Source organism: Pagrus major, chromosome 8, assembly GCF_040436345.1.
Source record: "Pagrus major chromosome 8, Pma_NU_1.0".
In the NCBI taxonomy this organism is placed as follows: domain Eukaryota; kingdom Metazoa; phylum Chordata; class Actinopteri; order Spariformes; family Sparidae; genus Pagrus; species Pagrus major.
In genome coordinates this window covers 1,741,561-1,768,185 of record NC_133222.1, presented here as the reverse complement: position 1 = coordinate 1,768,185, position 26,625 = coordinate 1,741,561, and the positions used below count along the sequence as shown (strand labels likewise).

At 43.8% G+C, this 26,625-nt stretch overlaps 1 protein-coding gene across 1 annotated transcript in view; it reads right to left on the bottom strand.

Moving 5' to 3' along the window:
• immp2l (inner mitochondrial membrane peptidase subunit 2) overlaps positions 1 to 26,625 on the bottom strand; it is a 123,864-nt gene that overhangs the window by 9,733 nt on the left and 87,506 nt on the right. The window contains exon 4 of the mRNA XM_073471527.1: positions 9,024 to 9,089. Coding sequence (XP_073327628.1) covers positions 9,024 to 9,089 — 66 coding nt within the window. The remainder of the gene's footprint in view (positions 1 to 9,023; positions 9,090 to 26,625) is intronic.

Genomic DNA, 26,625 nt, shown 5'->3' with positions numbered 1-26,625 from the left:
CGTGTTGTTCATCCAGATAATCTCCACAGATGAACTCCACTTTGTGATGTTTGAAGCGTAAATTAAATGTGTAGCAGTAAAAAGCTAATGCTAGGCTACAAACAGACGACATCACGGTCACATGACTCAAACGTCTCCACCACTGAGCGTCTTACTGCACGATTACTATCCAGGTTTTCTATAAACTGATCAATGTACAAGTTGTAAAGTCAGAGTTAATTAAACTGTGGGACATTTACAAAATTAATGAGGTGATAACACAAACAGCAAACAGATGTATTATTTTTTTCCATAAGTGAATAAACAAGCTGTTCTCAGAGGAAAATAAGGTCCCAGAACGCTGGGAATGGACGGGGCAAAATGGTCACTAATATTTGGCCCCCGGGACTACTTTCACCTACATGTATGACATTCGGTGCATCACATCTAGGCCTACAAAAAAAAGTCTCTTGGTCTGAGTCAGAGTGAGACCTCAGAGCTCAAACCCTGTGAGTCCCGTCTGCATTCGTCGTGGATTGTCTTTTTATAAACACGTGTTTCAGAGACTTCCAGTGCGTCCCCAAAATAACCCGAGTCGGACAGACAGCGTCTTGTTAGTGAGGGGTTTAACCCAGATACAGCAGACACACTCATCCAATCCTGGACACAGCAGACGCACTCATACATACCAAAATAACACGAGAACCGAAAGAAGACGACGACGCTTCAGACGCGACACGCTGCCTCCTCACTGCTGTCTGAACACACTCGACTCAATCTGGGTCGCTTCTGAACAAAAGGGTTAGAGTGCTTCACCGAGACCGTGAGACGAGTTAAATATTCACATTTCTCCAAACACACACACACGCACACGCACACACACACACACACACACACACACACACACACACACACACACACACACACACCTCGTGTCATTAGTGTTAACAGCAGCTGATGAATGTTGCGGAGGAGGTTGAAAGGAGTTTAAGAGGCAGAGGTCGACTGACAGCTCCACACACTGGACTGAGACAGTGAACCTGCTCTGACCTGTGTGTGTGTGTGTGTGTGTGTGTGTGTGTGTGTGTGTGTGTGTGTGTGTGTGCTCCTGGATCATGCTGATCGTTATGTCTTTGGATCCGAGCTGTCAGTGGCCAAACTTTTCCGTCACTGTTTATTATATTTTGACTCGTCTGTGTTCACGCTGAGACTTTTGCAAATGTTCTCCGCTGGATTCCCGCTCTGACAAGGTGACGGTGTGTCTGAACGATCAGTCCTGACAACACCTGACATGCACTCCACCACGGCTCAGCCTAATTGGATGAAAATGTGAGGACTGAGAGACAGACGAGTGACCGGATTTCATCATGCGTGAACTCCGAGACAGTCAGAGTGTAGCTCAGAGTGGACGTGAAGTAGCAACACCACCACGGTCAGAGGCTCAGGTTATATGAACTAATGCTGCTGTGATGACGACTGAATAGTGCCAACACGATGAGCTGATAACCAGAACATTATTCAAGAACAGTTTTAAAGTCAAAATTATCATTTTAAACGAAGTGCAACAGACTTTAAACTGCATGAAACAGTCTCAACCTAATACTGATGTCTCTCTATGACCTACATAAGCTAACAAGACCATCAGCAGGACGATTGTCTGTTTCTGTTTAATTAAAAGAGCTGTTTAATGCGTGTCAGCAGGTCGGGTTCAGACTTACGGAGGTTGGATAAGACATAAAATTAAAACTACTTTTTATGTCAGTGTGTGGAGGAGGAGCTGAGGAGAGAAGCTGCTCTGTAGTCTGGAGGTACGGCACTAAAACAAAAAGAGAGCGACGGAGGTCAGTGTGAAGACAGAGCACACAGTACAGAGGCGATTTACAGCAGCTCTGACCAGGACTATGACTCCAGGATGAGAAGACACGGCAGGCGGGGACAGGAGAGGACAGGAGAGGACAGAGAGAGAGACAGAGAGTCGGACATGAGGATTCATTTGGACCGAACCAGAGGTGACTGTGGACACAAACCAACACTGTTCTGGTGACTGTGGTTCAGTTTGTGTCCAGTTTGAATGAAGTGAGTTTGACGATGAGTTAACGAGGAGATGAAGCTCGTCTGAGTTCAGTCAGAGAGAAACTTGAGTTCAGACAGTGGGCGGTTTTATTTTTCTGTTCAGAAGGAAAATAGGTGTCAAAATATTTCCTTTCTGGACATTTTATGAGTTTATTTTGTTGACTTATTAGACTCAGTAGTGAACTGGCTGCTTTTACATCTCCCAGCTATCAGACTATCACCTCTGAGTGCTGTTAGGAGACAGGACGGGCCGGGGGTTAATGGTTAGCACGCTACCTTCAGGGGACTTCTCTGCGACACAGTACAGACATAGAGACGTCTCACACTGATGTTTCTTCACACTCTTAACTAAACATCCTGGCTGTATCTTACAAATTCCCCTTTAATTTAATCCTCAGGTACTAATGAAGTCCTTTCTTCACTTTCTGTGTGTAAAGTTTTGGACCCATCTTCCTTCAGAGGTGGCATTAGTTTATGTGTTGTTGTGTCTCTTTGTGAAGTGACTTTAGGTGTCAGTGATGGCTGCCTCCTGCTGGAAGGGGACCCATATAATGGTTTAACAGACAAATAAACTTTATTTATGTGTTACCATTAGTTCATTGCAGATTCTCCTGCACCGCGCCACCATCAACACTCCCACTTAGTTTCCTCGGGCCTGACAGCGACGGTGGGAGATTTACGTCCGATGTGAGCCTCTCTGTTTGGAGATGGATCTGTAAAACAATCCTCTCTCTGCGGCTGACGGTTCTGCGGCGAGCAGACCGTCTGGCCTGTGTGGCTGAATTGAAACCGGAGCTGTGATTTATGTCGGCCTGGCCCGGTGGAAGACAACACAGGCTGACAGCCAGCGTCGTCAGCGCCGCCTCCGCCAGGGAGCCCATCACAGACCTGTTAATTATTCATCCCTTCCCCAGCCGGTGACCTGTAATTTGCACCGCGACACCCGCCACAAACAGCTGCTGGGATGAATCACATGATGATGGCGTGTTATGATACCGTAAACACGCCTCTGTTGGTCTGATGTCCTGCCACTTCCCGTCAGCGTCGCCAGCACTGCTGCAGGGTCAGACTGTGGATATGAGATCTGACGTGTTAACTGGTTCACTGGGTGGCTTGTGCTGCCTGTCACAGCGACTGTGTTCCCTCTGTGTGTCAGCTGGATGATGAAGACATCTGCATCACGTGTGCAGTTTATATAACGATTGTTTCAAGACATTCATCCATTCATTATCTGAAACCGCTTATCCTTTTCAGGGTCACAACATTGGGCGATGGTGTGGACAAGTGGCCAGTTCATCACAGGGCTGACATGTAGGGACAAACAACCGTTCACGCTCACATTCACACCTGCGGACAATTCAGAGGAACGATTAACCTGACTTTTTTGCATGTCTTTGGGGAGGAAGCCGGAGTACCCGGAGAAAACCCACGCAGACACAGGGAGAAAACGCAAACTCGGCACAGAAAGGCCCGGCCGGGTCTCCAGCCCGGGTCCTTCTTGCTCTTGCTTGCTCATTAAACTTTGAATGAAGAGAAGGCACAGCAACATCTACCCTGATATAAATCACTGAAACAGTTTTGGTTTTTAATCGGTGATTGTCTGTGGAGGCTTCACGGACTCCCTTGATGCTCGGCTTCAGTGGAGACGACAGACTCATCAAGATGATTGACAGGTGTGGGGGCGGGATCTTGACCAAGTTGATTTGATGCAGGACTAAGAATAGGCCAACTGTCTCCAGACACAAACTTAAATAAAGAGTAATGCTCTGCTTCTGGGGGAGGAAACTCGCTGTTGTTCTTCACTCACTGCTGTCAGGACTGACCTGTCACTGGAATAAAGACAGTATAGAAGTACAGTAACAAAGTATTTGTACTTCATTACTTCCCACCTCTGCCTAAACTTCTGTCCCATTTTGTCCCAGGCATCACGGACCGTCTCCTGCTTCCAGACGGGGTTGAGGTTTGTTAAAGGAGCATTATGTAGTTTTGGAGAAGAAATTCTAGACTCAGAATTTTAAAATTTACAATATTAATGAGGTAAAAACAGCACATTTTCACAAAAAAGGGGAAATGGCTGCTGTTTTTACACAATGTTAGAAACTAAATAACCTTCAAAAAGGTCAGAATTGAGTGATGAGTCACTCTTGAAAAAAATATGAGCGTAAAACGTTATAGAGAGCCGTGACTTCAGAGGCTCAGATCTGACCTTGTAGTTTTATCAATATGGAGCAAGGTTTGATGCAAAAGTAAAAAAAGTAAAATACACATAAATGTGTTTGTGAACGTGTGACTATCGATCACATCACCTAAACTACGTCACTACACAGTCAGATTATGTAGAAGGATGTCATAGTCCTCATAACATCTCTTCAGTCATCAGTCAGAAGTCAAAGCTCCTCGCTGTGTTCTGATTGGATAAAGAAGTAAAAAAATGAGAAACTGCAATGCTAATGCAGAGAGAGACGCACCGACTGACACAACGGTCTCTGTGCCAAATGAAAAACCCATCGACCAATCAGACGGCGAGCGCTGGAGAAGTCGCTGTATCAGAGGCAGCCGGCCGGCCCGCTCCGTTCTCCTGCTGCGTCTCATTATCTGAGCTGTGGAGCTCATTTCCTCACGAGAACGCAGCGTAACAGGGCTGAGAACAGCTCCCACATCCTCCTGAAGGAAATCCAGGGAGAAGAGCGTGACTCACACACACACACACACACACACACACACACACACACACACACACACACACACACACACACACACACACACACACACACACTAAGAATAAAAATAGCTATCTGCAGACTACCCTTAATGTGTTCTTAATGCCAGTTCAAATGCAATTCAAGACCAATTTCAAGCCAACATCAGGTCTGAAAACTTAAAATACTCCAGTGAAGTCTGCTGCAGAGCAATCACACACATCTCACACCGGGGAAATAACAATAAGCTTCGTTTTTTTAACTGAGGAAAAACACATTTAACCACATTGAGATAAAACTTTAAAGCTCCTGCACATCTTCTTCTGTCTTCAGTACGTGGAGCGTCTACAGACGTACAGACAGACAATGTTGGACTGAAAGAAATCAGATGCAGCGAAGAGCTGACGGGAGTTTACTACATTTTTCTTTATACCTTCAATGAAATGCTTTTTTTCTGAACATAAAGAGATTATTTGTAAATTAACAAGATGATAGAATAATCTCAAACGTTTTAAAATCTTACAACCAATGACTCTGCGAGGCACAAACGTAGTAGGAAAAGGAGAAAACAGTTTTCTGAAGCGAGACTCGTGGATGACTCGTCACTTGTAACTCGATTTTTATTTGTGGTGATCATCGCTGCTCCTGTCCTGTGTCATTTAATCCAGACCAGGACCTTTTTCAGAAACCTAACAGAGTATTTTTATTGACTAAATCCAACAAAACTATGACTGAAAGCAGGAAATATGCTCTTAAATCTAACAGTAAAAGGCCATAAAACAAAAGTGTAATTACACGTGGAACACACTCTGGTCGCCTGCACTAAAGTCCTGTTCCCAACCCACTTGGCCAGTTTTAACATACCATAAACATGGTTATTGATCATTTTTTACTACATTTATCACTTAAAGTGACGACGAGGAACTTTCAGTTTTTGTTGATTCTCGCGCCCCTTTGGACAAAAGCATTACGATCTGCTGAAAAGATCTTTGCTAGTGTGTTGATTTGTTTTGGAAGTGAGTGACAGAGAGGCCGCAGGATGGATCGCGATGAGGTAACATATTTATACACGATTTTATATGTGACATATGTGATCGGAGCCGAGCACAGGCATCAATAATACCTATATAAAGTAGCAGTCTGTTCGCTGATGGTGTCGTTTGCTGTTACAGGTCATTTATAATCATCACTCTGTTTCATAAACACTTAAAAGTTCCTCGTAGTCACTTTCAAGAGCTGCCTTTTCCACCACCTTGGTGAGATGAGGCTAAATACACAAATTATTGAAAAACAACGTGCACTCAGACGGCTGAGACGGACTCTGAAGCGTGCGCTGCTGCGTCCTGCAAAACTACAGCCAGTCTCTTTCTGAAGCTCTGGCAGCTTGCAATGCTGAACGCTTCCTGGTTCAACTGTGACACGATGTCAGTTGACCAATCACAGAATTACAGCAAATGTGAGTACAAGGAAAAGGGAGATGCACATCCCCTGCCACTAGGAGGCACTGTCTGCAGGTAATGAGTTACAAAATATGTGCCACCTGTACAGGTGTTTCCTCCTGATCACACCTCTGCTCAGGCTGAAGGTGGACAGCAAATGTTCCCAAACGAATGTGAAACTGGGAAATCTCCTGATCTACACACCAGACTAAGATGAATATTTCCCTCTTATTTTATTTTTTCATAAACGTAATTCTTACCGGCATGGAGGCAAACAGATTACTCTCTGAGTTGAGTGAAGCTCAAGCTGCTGCTGGAGGGAGGAGTGTCAGTAGCTGTGCAGTAACTAAAAAAGGGATTAAAAGCCGTTTCATCATCTGAACAGAAATTAACAGCTCCTGAGGCTGAAATCAGATGATACAAAACATGTTTCAGCCATGTTGATTAATTCTCAGTGAGATAAATTAGTTATAATTCTGTTTTTTGAGTGTTCAGAGTTTGGATCTGGTTTCCAGTTTGAAGCATAAAATAAAAAAAGGCTTCAGCTCGAGTTGAACAACTGCCGCAGCGCTCTCAGCAGTTTGACATGTTGGTTTCATGGTGCGCTGCACCAAAATCCTTTTTCTAATTTGTTCACCCACCTGGCAAACACCACACACGGTGCCAGCAGTGATTGGCCACTTCAAATCTGCTCTTTACATCAGTGGTGGGCCTGTTCGTTCAGCCGTGCAGAGCAACCACAGCTATTAGTGAGACAGAGTCACACGTCTTGAACACAACAACTGGTGAAAGTAACCTCAAAAACTAAAAGAGAAGAAAGAAAGCAGCAGCTGTGATTCCCACGAAATTTTCCTGGAGTGAGACAGCGACGCTGTACGAGCTGACTGGATCACAAATAACTTAAGTCTTTGTTTAAAAGAGTATTGCACTCGGTGGCCGAGCAGCTGAACAGACTGCATCACATTTTTCTGCACCTGAAGGCCCTCAGACGTCACTGGAGCATGTTTAATCTACCACAAGGCGTCAAAGAGAGACTTTTACTGCATGTTTCTCAAACACCAGGAGAGCAATCTCCTCTCCTGTCTCCACTTTCTTTAGTGTCCGTCTTTGTTGTCTGTGGTCTCTCCATTCACCTTTTATCAGTTTTTTTAATGAAAATCGATGCAGCAGACAGAGATATCCTCTTTCTTCTTCTATACACTTCTACTTCTTCCTCGTCAAAATCTGGCACCTACATTACCCACAATGCAATTTGATCCTCGACACTTGGGCAGGAGATTGGGGTGCGTTGCCCCTCGACTCCACTGGGCACGTCTCCGTAAACCCGACGCTGTTTTGTTCCATCCTCCACGCCGCTTCATATCCCAACTGCAGCATTTTTAGAAGCGCTTCTACCACGGGTGAGTCGCGACGGAGTTAAATGGTTTTGTTGTCTGTCTATTTTAAGTGTGTTTTATTTTAATATTTCCGTCGTTGTTGTGCTGAAGAGCTCGAGATGATGAGAGCATGGAGGATCTAAAGCTTTAGAAAGACCTCCCCAACACCCGGAAACGCACGCTGATGTGACACATGGATGGATTTCCTCTTTAAATCTCAATCTGCTGCATGAATGTGGTTTAAGGATGTAGCGTCGTCCCGTGAGACATCCTCGCTCCTGCCCGTCACACACCTGCCACAGTGATTGGCTGCACAGGATCTGCTGTCACTCAGGCTGAAAGTCTCCTTTAATGTCTCATCACGGTGACTTTAAAATCCTCCCAGCCTGACAGAGAACCAACAACCGGCTACAATCGTTACACACCGCTGACGATTTGACAGTGAAAGCTACGAGAGGTGGAGGACGATGTCAAACATATACGAACAACTTTGATCAGTTGGAGCACTTTGATTGTTTTATCAGTAAATCCTTGCTCATGGTTTCCTGTCGCTGACAGTTTACAGTATTAAGGACAACTAATGCCAAAGTGAGAAGTAATTATTGAGGGATTGTTAATGCACTTTGTGTTTTTAAAGGATTATGAGCTCTGAGCTGTTTTCAATCAAAACAATGAAAACAAAAGACGCAGTTAGACGATGTTGTGCAGTAGCGTGGGATCATGGGATTTGTTGTCTCCAGGTAACTGAGGTACAAGTCTTCAGAAACAAGGTAATGTGTTTCTGTTTTATGCGCGTTGCCTTCGCAGATTTCCTCACTTTCTAACGTATCATCCTAGTTTACACTGAAGTTATAGCGACAAGCAACGAATGAAAAACACCGTTACTTTGAGTAAAATTAGGGATTTCTATGTGTGTGAACATTGTTGAACATTTGGGACAATTTAAGTACAAAAGTCACAAAATATAGAACAATAATCTAGTTGTTTTTAGATCATTTGATGCAGAAATATCACACATTACATCTTTAAGTTCATTTTTGAAAACCGTTATTCTTCCATCAGCCACTTGTGTCGGGCAGGAGTTTTGTTTTGAGTTTTGTTTGCTTCATCACCAAAGATTGATTCAGGAACATTGATTCCTGGCGTTCGCCACAGCAAAGAGGAGAAAGTTGTAAAATGGCCCGTGGCTCTACCCGTGGAGAGCGCTTTGTGTTCGTGCAGAAACCGAGTAGAGAATTATTTCTGCGAGTTAATCTGATCAAAGACCAGCATGATGCAGTGAACCTCTTGACTGCAGACTGATGCGATTAGATGTGAGGTGGCTGTTTCACATCAACCTCAGGATACCTTTGGTTCATTACACCAGAGCTGTGATATAAAAGATATTCGTTCCTTAATCAGTGTTAGTCAGATTGCCAGTAATTTGCTGCTGCGGGAGGAGGAGGGCGTCTTCCTACCTGATGAAGTCTCCCTCCAGGCCAATGACCCGCTTGATGATCTTCTGCTGAGGATTCTTGGGCGACCTGAGGGAACAATAAACATAAACAAGGCAATGAGCGTAAAAACCCAAACAAGAAAAAACTGCCAAATAAAAATCATAGAAGTGTGATGCAGGAAGCTCGGGGAACAGCCCCGCTCAGGGAGATGGTGTCGGTGCATTCAGATCTGGTTTAAGATCTGAAGGATTAGATAATCCTCTATAGTCTGAGTACATTTTCAAACTGTCGTGTTGATTAAAGCCTCCGACTGGCGTTGGATCAAACACAGGCTGCATGTTGGACAAGCACAAATCAAGGCTGTTTTTCTCAAGTCTCCAATGTTCAGCTATTTTCACTGGATGATAGTGTGGTTGATAAAATGCAAATAATTCTAATGAGATCACTTTATCTCACTAACTTACATACAAGATCCCCGAGACCCTTCACTTTCTTCACATGGGGAAACAACTCACTCCTTCCCAAAGGGAGCGATTCAATAAAACAAACACTTAACAGGAAACCAGTTGCCATGTAGAAGGTACAAAGTAATTTACTGCTCATCATACAACGAAATGAAAGTTCATAAACTCCTTCATGACGCACAAATATACATAAACACTGGTGCATGTTTTTAATCTGAGACACTGACTAACTGTGAGCACCAAGCATCGATGTTATAAACAGAGTCCAGCTCCTCGTCCTCCTCCTCCAGCTTGATCCGAGATGTTGTGGTGGAGACGGGTCTCTGTGGGCACGACAGGCTCTGATTTCATGCCTTTTTGTCCATTTCCTTTTCCTGTGACCAGACATTAGCCAGCAGCCTTAAACCCAGCTGGAGTAGCATGACTCTTATTCCGACTCTCTTCCTCTCTGGGGCGGTGCAAGCGTTCAGGTTTCAGTACTATCTGACCATCAAGACTGTTTTCAGGTGACAGAAGCCGTAGAAACAAAAGCTCAGAGCTCTTCTGTTACAACCCAACTGCCAGAATAAATGTTTGTAACGTACGTTGCTGCAAAACCACGGATATGTTAAAACTTTACATTTCTTTTGGTTAAATTTTAAGTTTTATGTTGTGACGACGCTGTGCTTATGGTCTGGTTAGGTTTATTCACAAAAACCACTGTGTTAGAGTTCAGAGAGGATCATGTATTTGGCTTAAAATACCTGCTTTGTGTCACGAACACGGCCGGAAAATAATGTCCTGTGATCTCGGACTTCGGTCACTTCACGCCTGTCAATCCACCACCATCGCCTCGACCTCCAGATGTGACAGTTCGACTGTAAACATGTAATGTGAACATGATATGACACGTTGTGGTACGAAGCATATGACACGTACACGTGAACGTTTCTGTGGTTTGCCGAAACGTTAACTACCAACATTTTATCCTGATGTTCGTCATGTTAATTAAAGATAAAATGCTAATTTAAGCATATTTTCATATGGACGTCGCCGTTTTTGTTTGTTTCAATCACCAGACACACTCTGTTACGAAGAAGACTACTGACCGTCCTCCTGAGGTTTGAGAATTGACTTTAGTCTCCTCTCCTACACTCAGGCACATACTATACCTATTTCATATCCCAAAAAACTGGACCTTCAGCCCCCCTTTTCTTTATACAGGAACCACCAAAACGGGTCCAAAAGGGTACTTGAGCTGAGTTTTATAGTTTTTTAGTTGAGCAGCAGTTTGGATCAGGTTGAATGATCTTATTTCATCTGGATTTGAGTGTCAGGTTCAGGTTTGTCTTCCACCAATCCAAACCCACGAAGACCTCGACCTGGTGTCCTGCACACTGGGGCTTTATTGCTCCCTCAGTGACCCCCGTCAGGGAGATGGACTCATCTTCCTCCTCCTTCCTCTGGTTCCTCCTCGTCTCTCTCCTCTTCCTCGTCTTCCTCCTACTCTGTTCCTACTTTTCTTCCTCGTCCTCACGTCTCTCTCCTCATCTTTGTCCCATACGTCTCCTTCTTTTCCTCCTTCTTTCTTTCTGCCCCATCACCCCCCTCCTCTCCGTTGCCGTGGGGATAGAGGGGATCACAGCTGACTGACAGCTCGCTGAGCCAATTGGATTCACCCACAGCCGCAGAGCTGAACACTCATTGGCCGGTCTCTGGGGAACTGGAATGTATCAATGTGTGCATTAGTGTGTGTGTGTGTGTGTGTGTGTGTGTGTGTGTGTGTGTGTGTGTAATAGAGTGATGGATGATCTCCTCTCCAACAGCAGAGGAGAGGAAGGATGGACGAACGACAAACACAACCTATCATTCACTCTCAGTGTCTCTCTCCCCTCTCTCCATTTAATTCCTGATCTCTCTCTCTCTCTCTCTCTCTCTCTCACTCTCTCTCTCTCTCACTCTCTCACTCAGTGTCTCTCGCCCCCCCTCGCTCTCTACATCTCTGTCGCTGTGGAGAAGAGGAGGGAGAAGACGCTGGTTCTTGGAGATACTCGAGGAAAACAGGAAAATAGCTGCTGCTGCTGCTGCTGGATGTTAACATGCAGTGCTGCGTGCCTTGAATAAAACACACACACACACAGACACACACAGACACACACACACACGCGCTCTGTGCTGCTGCAGCCATGTCAGGAATACCTGCTGAATATCTGCTGCTGCATGGGACATGATGGATACCGCTTCTACTGGTGAGTGTTTCATCGCTGTCTGACTACTTGTGTGTGTGTGTATGTGTGTGTGCGTGTGTGTGTGTGTGTGTGTGTGTGTGTGTGTGTGTGTGTGTGTGTGTGTGTGTGTGTGTGTATGTGTGTGTGTTGGGAGGACTGCGGTAGTCCTTGAGTGCTGTGGCGGCTCAGCCTGCGGTTCTGACAGCTGAGGGGAATAAGAAAACAGGGCTGGGGATTTTTGTCGCAGGTTTTAAATGCGTGCGAGGTCGTCGCAGCTCCTCAAGTCGTCTTCCCGTCCTGTCAGCTCAGCTGCTCGTTGTTTTTTGCTTCGGAGAGAGAAGAGATTGTGTTGTAGTCGAGTCTTGTCGGTGTCAGTGTCACTCCACAGGTTCATCCCCTGAAGTCAGAGAAAGGATGAAGCAGGGGTTGTTTCCCGAAGGGAGGGGTGTCGTTTTTTGTCTTCATCACCTGCCCAAAGTGAGGAGAAGCAGGAAAGATTCAGGGGCGACATGCAACGTTTAAACCCGGGGATTCACATTAACGAGCTGCATGTCCCTCAGGAAACTAGAGCCACCGGGGTGCTTCCGGAGCGCTAACGAGGTGAAAGTGTCCCAGCCTCGTCAGCTCTAGTTGGAGCCGGTGTGGACACACAGCGTATGCTGGTGTGTGATGTGGCAACATGCGTCAGGAGCTGCTTATATGTGCAGTCAGAGTTTCGACGGCTACAGGGCGATCTGCTCTAACGGGAGGAGAGACGTTCCCATCGCTGCCTGCCTAATTTACCAGAACCTCCGTCTCCCTCCCTCCTGCTGTATTTAAGCCTCGCTCATAATTAACAGCAGTCCACTAAAGCGTCTTTAACTGTGCATATTGAAATTCAGCACATTTCCACGCCGGCTAAACGGGGGGTCAAGTGAAAGCAGCCGAAGCCTCCTGACGGCGAACAAACGCTCAGTTTTCTCACGTCAACATGCAGCAGCGTCAGACTCACAGAGACCGAGCGTCGGCTGTGGAGACTTTAAAGACGCAGCCCTCTCCAGAGCTCCACGAGTAATACGTCAACGTTCATCCTTCATTTTCACCACATGATGTCTCAGAGGACTCGCAGCACATTTTTCTTTTGATTAGGCCGCACAAGCAAAACAGCCCTTTATTTTATCTAATAGACAGCAGTAGGATGATTACTCCAATCTGACTCACTGCTAATTTGATAAGGACAGGACTTCCTCTGGATATTCACTCCCTGTGTGAGAGCTTAAATTAGGTTATGATACAAGCACAAGTTTGAACCTGTTCATTACAAGTTTCAGTTTAGACACAACTGTTTGGTAAAAGTGAGCTTAAAGGATAAGTTTACTCAAAAACTTATGACCGAGTCATTATGTCGATGGAAAGTCAGGTGAAGTTTCAGAGTCCACAAAACATTTCTTACAAAACAGCGTTGCAGCGCTCACCTGAACACCTGAAGAGGCCGGAGACTTGTTTTAAAACAGAAAACAACCAACGGGAAATAAAAACACAAAATGGCTCCATACAGCTCGTCCAGATCCAAGATCCCACATTGACTTTAAGAGACATTATTTGATCCCTGAATCTGAAATCTTCACTGTAGCTGCTAAGCTAAAAGCCTTAGCGTGCACGCTGGTGTGTAAATATTAGCTTTTCAAATCAATTTAGGATGTCGGGGCTTCCAGAATTGGAGAACGCTGCAACGCTGTTTTACTGTGAAGCTCCAGAAATGTTTTACGAAACTGCACCCGACTTTCCATCAGCCTGGAGGGAGGAGATGATGACTGACATTTACACTTTTTGGGTGAACTGTTCCTTTAAGCTTGTAAAAACCTCTGCGGATGTTTAATGGTCCCTCCCTTGTTTTTACAACAAACTACTTCTCGTCTCTAATTATGCTTTTTTCCTTCTTTCCTGCTGGAATAAACTCTTTCTTTAACGCACCGAGAATAAATCTGAATCATCAAACAGAAAGTTGAGCAGAGAAACATCCAATCAGAGCTGAAGATTTGTTTTCAGAAGTACTTAAGAGCTGTATTTGAAGTTTGCTGTTCTTGTACTTAGTATTTAGAGTATTTATACTCCTACTCCACTACATGTTGTACATTTAACCAACCAAGAGCGTGTGAAGCACATTAAACTAAAGCAGAGCAACAGTATTTTTTCTGACGGCAGTTTCTCCTGATTCTGTTCTTTCACTCGAGCAAAAATATGAAGTCAGAACTAATGAAGTCACATTTCAGTTGACTTGAGTTTCCTCCATGTTGCATTCATTCACCTTTTCCTTTTATATTTTCTTATACTTCATTTTAAAACTGTCGTATGAGTTGAAGACGTTTTCTTCACTCTGTCACATTCTGCTGGTATAATAGTTAATAGTTGCTCTTTATCATGAATGCACATAATTTTATTAAAATGTCAAAGACGCTCTAAAAGATGCTGGTATCCACCTTTTATAAAGCAGCTTTGTGAAACTGCAGTTCACGTCTCACGTCTTTGTGCTCCACAGCTCTGACCTGAAGAGACCAAACACCTGAAACAACCTCAAACTTACTCTGAGTCCGGATCACGTCACAGGTGTAACTTTTCTCTTGGAGCTTTTTTTCTTTTCTTTACTATAAAAACTAATATCTGCTCAAAGTCTCTCCAAGCTTTTAGATGAGATTCATGTTTTTTCTTTCAAACAGCAATATTTTCTCCATTTCTTAGACGGACGCTTGAGGGAGAATTTCTCTGAAAACAAATACAGCCTGTAATAAATAGTGACGGAAACTCATTTGTCACGTAAATTATTATGTATGCTGGGCTCCATCTCATTGTGGGAGCGCTCACAAATGGATTCAGACCTCGTAAACTAGTTATCCTGAACTATTTCTGCAGCCTCCACCACCTCCAGAAAAAACAAGACGCCTCCGTCATGACGGTGCGACCGCTGGATCGGACTTCATGAAAAAAACACAAATACAATGTCGTAGACCTTAACTGTCTTGTTTTGATGACTGTCGGATCAAAATCGATGCAGCAGAATCTGACGCCTAAATTACCCACAATGCAACAAGAACACCAACATTTTGTTGATAGATTCAGATGCGTTAAGCTCGTAGCAGCTAATGTGTCCTGCAGCAGAGACGAGGAGCAGCTCACTTCTTTCTAACTCAACACCAACAGATTCAGTCCTCACCTGACGCTGACTCGAGTGACATCACCTGAGGACATTTATCAGACCTCACGCAGCTCCCTCTGGAGACAATAAAGGCTTTTTATCCTACTTTACACACTTATCCAGTAGAAGTCAAACACCTGGAGACACGCTGAGGTGGGAAACCACTCGAGCGCCTCTTATCATATCGCAGGTGTCGTGTGTGTTTAAAGATGTTGCATTAAACGTTAAAAATAAATGTTGTGTCCGAGGATCTGCTGGTTAAGATGAACACCTTGTGACCGCAACATGCCGACTTGTATTCTGGCTGTGAACTCGTGTTGCACGCTGACTGTCAGGAAACATTACCTGGAATCAGCGTTATTTTATTTTATCAGTAAAGATGAAAATGCACTATGTCCTCCTGTTTGTAACATCTGATGAAAACCTTTATTTATTCAAGATTACACGTCGAGGAGGAAACAGCTGGCTCGGCTCTGAGCGCCGCCGACAGGAAGCAAAACTTAATTAATAGAAAATACAATAAGACAAAGAATAAGGAAACACTGTCAAAATAAATACAGAAAATAATAATAAAGTAGGAAGATGGACAAGAGCATCGTTAGTTTTGGTCTTTTCATGAGAAAGACGTAGAATAAGAGCAGTTTTACCTTTGATTGATGCCTTTCATTACATCTAGCAGTGAGGTTTTGTTTTCAGCTTAGTTTTTGTTGTTTTGTTAGTTTGTCAGCAGCGTTACACAACCGAGGTATGCGCTCTACTGAGTGCCCGTCCACTTCTACATTCTTTATTTGTATGTAGACGAGATGTTTTCACTCCCAACCCGTCAAACACAGCAGCTCGCTCAGCGGCCTTAAGCTCCAGACGGAGACGCTCTACCTGCACCTCTGGTGTCGGCTCCACAGCCGAGTTATCAGAACATTTACAATAAGAAATACGCAACGTATGATTCAACTTTCAAAACATTTTATGACAAATCATGACATCATGGTTTGGTTAGGTTTCAGAAAACGTCGTGCTTATTTCTCCTCCTTTCACACACTAACACCTGTTAACATCTGGCTCTCATGCATGATGTGGATGTATAACTACTCTGCAGTAGTCAACAGGTATTTATTTCTCGGCTGTGATGTGAACACAGCACCCGGGTCAGCACACTCATTTACTCCCCTTTCAGGCGCGATGCTGTGACGTGTGTCGTTTTGTTTTTCCCCGTGGTATCGGAGGTATTGTATAGAAATGAGAGATTCCAGTATCGTGACAACACCAGCTGGGACTGAGAACAGGCTGATAGATATCAAGATCTATTTAATCACAATCACGAGCTGCGTTGCAATTTTCTCTTTTTCTTTCTGGAAGCAAAACACAATATTGCATTAAGGATAGAGAGAAGCTCCTCGCTGCCAGCTGCAGCTCGTGTTGCATTGTTCACAATAAGACAAGGAAAGGCCACGAGACACAATTCGTCCAATCAGCACGCTCACGTCGTGCTGATCGGCTCGTCTGTGAGGTCGTGAAGTTTGGAAACAGAAGAAGAAGAAGTCTTTAAATATCGTGATCTGAATTCGATCGCGATCTAAAATCGTCACATCGCCAGTAGAGGTTCTGATCTTGCTGCCAAGCATTTAAAGTATTTAAAGTATTTGTTGAACTTGGTCGAGGTGTGAAAACGTAACGCAGCAGCGCCGGCGTCGGTTCTGAATCCTGTCAGAGTGGATCTAAAGACCCATCTGCTGCTGCCTCCTCCACACTGAGCACTCAGGTGACTGCAGCTCAACACATGTACCGTCATGAACCAACAAACAGAGGTCACACTGCTGAGCTGTGTGTTTACAGTGTGTACAGTGTGTGTGCGTGTGTGTGTGTGTGTGTGTGTGTGTGTGTGTGTGTGTGTGCGTGAGGGTAATTAACAGTAGACGAGCTGCTGATTAAAGAGAGAAGTGCGACTCGTGGGAGCCGAGAGGCTAAGTGTGAATTCTAATGCTGGCGATGCTAACAAGGAGCGGGACGGAAGAAACCGGTGAACTGGACTCACATGGGACCGGTTTAATGGATAATCAATGGAGGATGAGGGGAGGAGGGGGGAGGAGAGAGGAGAGGAGAGGAGAAGAGAGGAGAAGAGAAGAGAAGAGAAGAGAAGAGAAGAGAAGAGAAGAGAAGAGAAGAGAAGAGAAGAGAAGAGAAGAGAAGAGAGAGGAAAGAGGAGGAGAGGAGAGGAGAGGAGAGGAAGGAGAGAGGAGAGGAGAGGAAGGAGAGGAGAGGAGAGAAGAGAAGAGAGGAGGAGAGGAAGGAGAGGAGAGGAGAGGAGAGGAAGGAGGAGAGGAGAGGAGAGGAGAGGAGAGGAGAGGAGAGGAGAGGAGAGGAGAGGAGAGGAGAGGAGAGGAGAGGAGAGGAGAGGAGAGGAGAGATGAGGTCGTGTAGTATTGATGATGTCATCGCTGTGCTCTGGCGTCAGACTCATGTCAGTAACAATCAGTGAAATCAATTAAAGCACAGAGAGAGAGGAGGGTGATCTTTAACAGGGCACGTCACATACTGTCATTAAGTACATTTACTCAATTACTACACTTATAAGTAAGTTACTTGTACTCCACTTCAGTATTTCCACAATATTTCAGAGGCAATAATTGTACTTTTTACTCCACTTCTATTATTTCACACCGTTGTGGCAGCGCTTCATATGAAAGTGTCTGTAGAAAGCGTTAGTTAAAACGTATTCAGGCCTTTAGAAGACGCTTATTAACATCGTCGAGGGTGTAAATAACGTCTTCTCAAATTAATTTGGGATCTCGGGGGCTTCTGGAGACTCGGATTATACCTGACGAGCTGTACGGAGCCATCTGATGTTTAAAAATGTTCATTCAAAGACGTTTTCTATTTTTTTATTGAAATTACTGTCGACGTCTTAAAGACCAAATATTAAACTGATTAATTGAAAAAATATCAGGATATTAGTTGCAGTAATTGATATTTATCAGAACATATTAAAACAGTTTGTTCTTCGTTGTGTAACATCGTTAAATGTCTCTGCTGGTACGTTTTAAATTCACCTCCTCAGGACCTGAAACTGTCTTTAAGAGCATTTCAGTGTTAATTTCACCTGAATCTGTGCAAGCATGAGATTCAAAACAGTGAATTCAGTCATATTTTGAGGATTTTCTTCATCTCCTCTGGTCCGCTGTGCTCCTGCCTCCCTCTCATGCATAAAGTACGCAGCTCTGTTTATGCAGAGATGAAAACCATCTGCCTCCTGATGACTGAGCCTCCACGTCAGCGTCGAACAGCATCAGATTCAGTCTCACGCTGAGACTCTTATGAACTGCAGATTTACTGTAGCTCTCAGCAGGAGCAGGTGGAGGAAATAATCCTCCTCTGCTGATGACTTTGTTCCCTCGCTCTCTTTCTTTTTTAATCAGCACAGCCTCTTCCTGTAAATCAGGCCGGGATCAACACGTCCTATCAAACTGGCAGCTACAAGGCGACTCTGCATGTTGGCGGCCACAGACGGTCCTGAAAGACCAATGTTTGAGTTTTCTGAGGAATTATTTACAGTACGGAGGAACGAAACTGACGGATGTTGGATTGAAATAAACACAGATTACAGATGAGTTCTTTAAGACGGGCGTTCTGTTTTCACGCTTTCGTTAATTTCTCAGGTAATAAAGATGTTGATGAAGAAAATCAGGTGTATTAAGGTGGTGAGTGAATATAAAAGGGGACTGTCGGGCCTGCTAGTTTAAAACATGTAATTATTAAATTATATCCTTTTTTAAACAACTGTCTGGATTTATGAGTCGCCTCCTTTAAACACTCAACAACATAAACTGCCAAAAAACATTTTAGTTTTATTTTCTTAGTCAATTAATTATTAATAATTAATTCTTAAACACAATTTCGATGTAAAGATTCACATCAATGCAAAGTTGAGTCAATGTGAATGAATAAAAAAACAGATGTGTGATTTATTACAGCAGACAGAATAAACTGTGTGAATGCATCACTTTTATATAAGACTTGAATAACTAGAATGGCTCTCAGTAGAGCGCATACCTCCGCCCTGGATCACTCTTTGTCGCTGCCTTCCAACATGATCCATGTGTGTGTGTTTCTGGTTTGTTACAGCTGGTGAAGGTTTGGTTTTAGGGGCTAAGATGCAAAAAATACCTGATAGTGACTGAATCAACCCGACTGCCAGAATAAACGTTTCTGCAAAACCACAATAAGTTAGAACTTTTACTTTACGTCGCAACTTCATCATTTTTTAGGTTTTGGCACTAAACACACGTGGTTAGCATGATGGAAAACATCATGCTTTCAAATACTTCACCCCTGAAACTGTCCCGACGTCTCCTTAAAAAAATCTGGCTGTTTGACACTTACACATGTTCCCACCCCCTCCGCCTCTCCAGTCCGGTGATAAACATGTACTACGAATGTGATATGACCGTTCTGTAGAAATGTCAGTGTGGGACGCAGCCTACGACACAAACACATGAATGAATGCTGAATGAATCCGAGGTTTGCAGAACATTAACTGGGCCGGCTGCAGGAAGATTGTGACAGCAGAATCTAATTTGGACAAAGGGAGTCCGGGCTGGTGCCGACACTCGGGCAGATAAAACGGATGGATTTTTACATCAGAATCTTGTCTGGAGCAGCTTTGATAACGCTTTAGAAATAAATTGGTTTGAAGTTGAGATCTGCTGCATGAGATGTCCTTCAGGAGGTAAAAGCACATGAGCTCATTTTTTTTCTCTTCTTCTTCCTCTGTTGGTAGCACAAAGAGAAAATCCAGCTTTCTCTTGCCAACAGGGAGGTCAGAGGTCTGAGATGAGGGGTCAGGACTGCAAACGTAGAGCTGGTGGGTGTTCAGTATGTTGCTCAAACGCACTTTTTAAAGCAGGTCGAGGGGTTGAAGGACAGCAGCACGCCGTCTGCGGTCAAACGAGTCGGCAGCTAATAAACATTAGAGAGTATCTGATGGTCGTTGCAGCGTCTGTCTGCAGGGAGGAGAGTTAGTAACAAGAAATCTATACAGAGAAAGGTCAGATACATCTGAGTGTTAATTACAGACTGAAGCATGTTCTGTCTGAAGACACAGACCGTTATTTATCTGATTTACAAGCTAATGTTTGGATTCGTTCACAGCTAATTTCAATCAATAAATATGTCGGATCTTGTTCATTTATTCCATTTGTCTTCAGTACTGGGTGCGCTGGAAGCATCGGCTCGATTCATGCATGTAGAAAAGATGCTTTTTCTTTATCTTCCTGTTTGACTGCAAAAAACCCCAAACACTTAATGTAAGAAACATCTGGATCGTACAGATGTGTTGGGGGTCGGTGAGCTTTCAGATCTCAAAGCATTAAAAACTTTACAGAATGAATATCCCGGTGAGGATCCACAGGCCTCACCTCAGACTGTCTCACTGTCAAACGTTGAAATGATCATTCACAGTGACGCAGTATTCACGGAGGCAAACAGGACATTGTTTTTGAAAAGAGACGTTGCTGTTGAGTTCTTTAAATGTCATGTTTCTTTATTGAATTGTTGTGGAGGCAGACAAAACAAACCAACACTGTCTGCATGGATGATTCCACTGGAGGTTAATGAGAAAATGTTTGTTCGTCTGCAGTCTACGGTTTCCATCCACAGCTCACGAATCACCACGTTATATTCTGTTTATTTAATCTGTACAAAAACTTACCGCTCAACCAGCAGTGAAAATCCAGTCATCATCTCCTCCCTCCATGCTGATGGAAAGTCAGGTGAAGTTTTGTAGTCCACAAAGCATTTCTGGAGCTTCACAGTAAAACAGAAACAGCTGAAGTAGCTGGAGACTTGTTTTAAAACGTAAAAACAACTAAAACAAGAATCTAAAATGGCTCCATACAGCTCGTCCAGTGTAATTCAATCCCAAACTGATTTGAAAATACGTTATTTACATCCTTGATACGCGGTCGAGCTCATGCTTTTTTTTACCGGTACCGATACCTTTGATGTTGATACCTGCTCCTGAACAAACAAGTCTCCAGCTGCTTCAGTTGTTTAGCAGAATGCTGCAACGTTTGTTTCACTGTGAAGCTCCAGAAATGTTTCATCCGTTTCAGACTTCACCCGACTTTCCATCAGCATGGAGGGAGGAGACGATGGCTGAGTTTACATTGTTGGTTGAACTGTTCCTTTAAAGAGTTAATGACATCATTTCATGGGATCTTTAACATTACGTCCCATCAGGCGAAAAACTTTCTTCACTCGGGATCCATCAGTTACAATAAAAGCATGAAAATTAGTGGAGAAAGCTGGAGTTGGTTTTCATCCCCCTGCAGAGTGACGGCAGCGGGCCGTGTGTAGCCGTGTGTATCAGCGAGTGCTGAATAAAACATGTTGGAATGGGACCACTTTATGAGACGCCTGCCACATTAGGACGGCAGAGCTCCGGCCCTCGGCCTCACTCTCTCTCTGTGCCGTATAAGAAACACATAAATATTTTACATCTGTGCTGCTTTAATCCCGTCACAGAATGTCAATACTCAGCACTTAAAAAAGTGCTCAGGCCGGCAGTCCCAACGGTGAAACAGCGCTGCTCTCTGGTCTGTATGCAGGTGGTATAATGCATTACTAAATACTTTTATCAACAGCAGGAGACTCTCTCTGTGTGCTGCATTGGCAGAGTGTGATGTGAGCGAGGGAAGGCTAACACCACGGCCAGATTACTACACACCTACAACCTCTGAACCTCTGAGGTCGTGACTTTACAGGGATACACAGCTGTGTGTGATGCTGATGTAGCTCAGGAAGTCAACAGAGAGGCAGCTAGCTCGATGAGTCGACTCTGTAATGATCCTGTTAGCTTGGCGTTTCTTAAAGATAACTTTTGGACAGTTTGGTCTCCAACTAGATGCTCTGGTTACATGTTGAGTGCAAGTCCAAACCAAGAGAAGCTCCTCTCTCCCATAAAAAAAAACTGCTCCTTAAACGCCTCGTCAGTAGTCCCGCCTTTAATTCCCTGACTTATGTCACCATGTCGCACCTTCACATAATCTACGCCTCCTGGCTATTTTGGCACTCAAGATTTGATACAGCACAGCTGCTCTGTTGTGGTTTGCAGTGCTGGCTCAGGCGTGTGTGAGCTGACCAATCAGAGGAGACTGGATATTCGGGAGGCGGGGCCTTAAAGAGACATGAGCTAAAACAGAGTGAACCCTAACCCAATATACAGAGCTGCTGCACTGGACAGCATGAGAAAACTGATTAGAGCATTAAAGCACGTCAACCTGTTCTAATAGAAACCCAAAATAAATGAGCAAAATATGTCTCCTTGAACAGTTTCACATGATTCACAAGGATTCAAGGAAATTAAAATAATCCTTTGTGGAAAAATCTGCAGTCAAATATCTTAAAAAGTTGAGTTCAAGCAAGTGAAAACTACTGGAGATGTGAATTTCTGACGACTGTAAACATTCTGCAACAACTATTCAAATGAATACATGTTATAAATGATCCTCAGGAAAAAAATCCAACGCAATCCAGTGAAAAAGCCGACGTTGGTGAGGCTGAGAATATACAAACAATCACTAACATGATGACATTTCTCTCTGAGGGTCAAACTAAAAAAAAAATCAGAACTAAAAAGTATTTGGAGCACAGCTTGTCTCATGAATTTAGAGCTGCTGCTATTAACTTTGACATTTTGTTTGCTTTTAGAGGTGCCTGTGGACAAAAGAGGCACAAAATATAATGTAGGAAATTATCTGAAGAAAAATCTCATCCTGCTTCTTGTTAACTGGCTAACTTAGAAACCTAAATAGAAATACTTTCTACTACTTTCTCGCTGATGGTCTCGTTTGCTTATGTGGGTCATACAGAGGCATCAGTCTTTAATTGATTCATAACCAGTTAAAAACTCTTTGTAGTAGCTTTGATAGAAGCTTTTTGAGAACATCCACGACATGACCGGGGAGAGGATCTGAACTGTCGGTGAGCAAACGGTCATATATGTCGTTTTGAGAGTCTGTGCTGCGAGGACGTGTTTGGATGATAGAAGTTGAATGAACGAGTGAAACTACTGATGTCTTTCAGCACACATTGTTCCTCCTGCTGTTCTGCATTTGAATCGCTGCCACCAATTAAGCTACATTTGTTTTCTGCAGTCTACCAGGAGACGCTGTCATCCTTTCCTTTAGATAAGAATCTGTATCTCATTTACATGAAATTGGCTTTTAAGTAAACCGTCACCACATGTTGCCATTCTTTCCCCACACAAAACCCATAACGGTAACTCTATATTTAGCATCATGAAAGTCAGCCACCACTGTGATCTCCATTTTATTTAAGTGTGTGTGTGTGTGTGTGTGTGTGTGTGTGTGCATGAAGGGGGAAATGAGGGAAGTCACTGCAGGCTCATATTGTTAAGTAATAAGAGGGAAATGAGTGTGCGAGCGTCGCGGAAGTAAACAGGAGAAATTAAATTAGTGCACGGCAGCATCTCCTGAGAGCACACACTCCAATCAAAAGAGAAAACATCCAGTATTAAACGCTCCATTTAACATGCAAACCACGCGCGCTTCATTAGCATATAAGTTGTTTTTGTTGTTACCTAAATACTGTACATAAATGTGTTGTTTCCATCTCTGTGGAGAAGCATTTACATAACACCGTAACGATAGATACAGTGCAGCAGCTTCCTCCTCTCTCTGGGCGATGGAGACGGATGCCTGCAGGGGTTTTAATGAGTTGCATAAGAGCAAAACAAAGACGGCCGAGGAGTGAGTGCAGATGGAAGCGAGCCAGGTCAGGACGACAACACGTGAAACAAAACACACACACACACACACACACACACACACACACACACACACACACACACACACACTATAATATACAGTGTTGCCTAATTATATATTGACTGAATGAAGAGTTCTGGGAGTTAAAGGCAGATTGATTTGTTCTAACGTTGCTGTCGCAGAGCAGCTTGGATGTAACTGTGTGTGATGTTTCACACAGATGGCTGGAGAGAGAGAGAGAGAGAGAGAGAGAGAGGGAGAGAGAGAGGGAGGGAGAGAGAGAGAGAGAGAGAGAGAGAGAGAGAGAGGGGGGAGATGGTGGAAGTATTCAGATTCTTAACATTAGAAGAAAGTTGCCGTCCCCTGTTGGAGAACGCTCCATCACAAGTCTTGCATTCAAAATGATATATAATTAACAATAAAGGAGGATTTGTTCAGAATGGGTAATTACAGTTTCCTGCAAACACGTCCTTTAAACTAAATGACAAAACAACTCGTGAGTCTTTTCTGATCTGACATGTTGCCGTCAGAGCGTTTCAAAACACAGAGCTCGTCCGTGGTTAAGGTCGTCTCACATCTCTACAACACTGTTTCAGCGCTGGAGAAAGATCTCGCTGCACCACCTTTCATTCTGATAAACACGCTGGTGTCTGGTAAGAGTTGCTAGCTTGTTCAGGTTCAGGACCAAGCCGGTGTTCGGGTAAACGGCCCCTTTCTGAGTGTAGGGTGTCAGCTCGGAGGTTGTTGCTGCTGTTTTACTGTCAGTGATACTGAAAATAGTAACACGTAGATATCAGAAGGGTAATAGGCTCATACCAACAGCCTGCATCCAGAGAGTCAGACTACGGTTAAAGGGTCATTTAAAATTGTAAACATTACACTGTTTACAAAAAAAGTAGTATAAAGCCTTTTGTGGCTCCAGAAGAAGCTGCATGTAATCTGATAAATTGCCTCCAGTGATGTCACTCCGTGGCTGAAGCATTGTGGGTAATGTAGGTTTTGCAAAGCATTGCACTCACGTAACACTGTTGGATCCATTATGGACAGATAGAGAAAGATCGAGAGAGAGAGAGCATTCAAAGTGCTCAACTGTATCAAGGTGAATATGTTATTGCAATAGTTGCATTCAAAATTTTACTTAAGAAGATGGTGTGGTGTTTTATTGTCTTTCTTATTGTCATTCCCACAAAAAGACCCAAACCCTGATATATCTTCTTCCTTTGTGCCACTGAACACACGAACATGGCTGCTGTAGTTTATTTGGAGTCAATCACAGATACACCGGCTGGTGAAAATACAAAAGTACCAAATATAATCCACAGCTGAAAATTAATCCTCGACAAATACACTATTTCCTACAATTTGAGTCACGTTGGATAAAAATCAAAGAGGCCAGCTGTTTTAGTAAAGTACTGAAGACACTGTTGACTCTGCACTTCCCCGCTCTATAGTCCATCACTGGAACAAACAGACGCCATGTTTTTTTACACAAAAACAGAAAGAAGCTAATTTACAAGAAGGCCCAAATGATGAAGAATTTGTCAGAGACAGCGTTTCTCAAAGTTTATAAAGTTTCTCCTAACTCAACAACTCACTAAATTGGCAGATTTATTAAGGGAGTCTGGGGACTTTCTCCACTTTCATAAATTGAGTGTAAATGGTGAAATCAGTGTAAACAGTGTGTTCAAACAGCTGCTAAACGTTGGCCGGTGAGACTTTAGACACAGAATACCAGCTGAACAGGGTCAAGAAGGCAAAAAAAGAGTCTTACTTCTAAAATAAAGTATTAAATAAAGTATCAGTGAAAGTACTGGTAGGAAAATGTTGAGTCAAAACTGTCATGGAGCACAATGTCGTTAAGTAAAAGTGCTTTAGTTGCTGCTCAGCTTTGAGAGAGGGAGCGAGAGGGGGAATAAAGTGAGACGAACTCGATCTGTTTTTGCAAACCTGCACACACAGACCGCCCTAAATAACCACCAAATGTATGCATGAAGTGTCATAGCTCGTCCTCATCAGCAGCCGGCTGCTCCAGACTTTACCGACAGCTTCATCTACTGTCGCACACTCAGCTGTGGCTTCTGCACTCAAGGTCACAAATTAATCAAAACATCAATATGTGCAGTCGACATAGGCAAAGCCCGCCGTAGACCTGTCACCTGTACCAACAACATTGATTCAGTGCCTTATGAATTATGCAAAAAGCTGCCGAGCAGTCGCAGCACAAGACCCGCGGCGAGCTCATTCGACAGATATTTTTGGTGAATCTACAACTCCTTGAGGTTGTGTGCATCAGCTGCGGCAAACTGCCTGCTTGTTATTTTGTGTGGGTGATTTGATAAGTGTGTGCAGGTGCATCGTTCACAACAGAAGAGAGGTTCGGGGGTGGTGAAGCTCTGTTAATTACGACGTGCTGGAAAAAAATGGGACTTACGATGTGGTGCCTCTTGAATTAATGTACTTTTGAGCGTCATCTCAGAGCTCCAACTTTTCTAGGACACTTTTATTTTACTGCTTTGACTGAAAAAAAAAGAAAACATCGGCCCGTGTGCCAGAGTCCTCCTGCCCTTCAGCCATACAGTGAGATTCACAAGTACCCTTTTTGGTTTCAGACCTGTCAAATAATATACGTAGGGTCAAGTTAATCATAACTTACAATTCCGACGGTGCGGGGAAAGCAATAAAATCAAATGAGGCTGAAAAGACTTAATAAGTCTCAATATTCCTAAATGTCAATATGGGTTCATAGCTCAACAGCACCGTGTTTTATTGGCCTTTTTTCTCTCCTTTCTCCCCAGATGGAAACTGACACCGGTGACAGCGACGGAGGATAATAATGATGGAAGGCAGAGTGATTCGTCCCCAGCCGGAGCCAGAGCATTCCTCAACCGCCCCTCTGCTGCGACGCGCCGCTCCCTGAAGGATACATCGACCTTGACATATCGCAGCGTGCATGACAACCTGGCACGGACTGAACTGAAAGGTTGCCTCTCTTTGCCA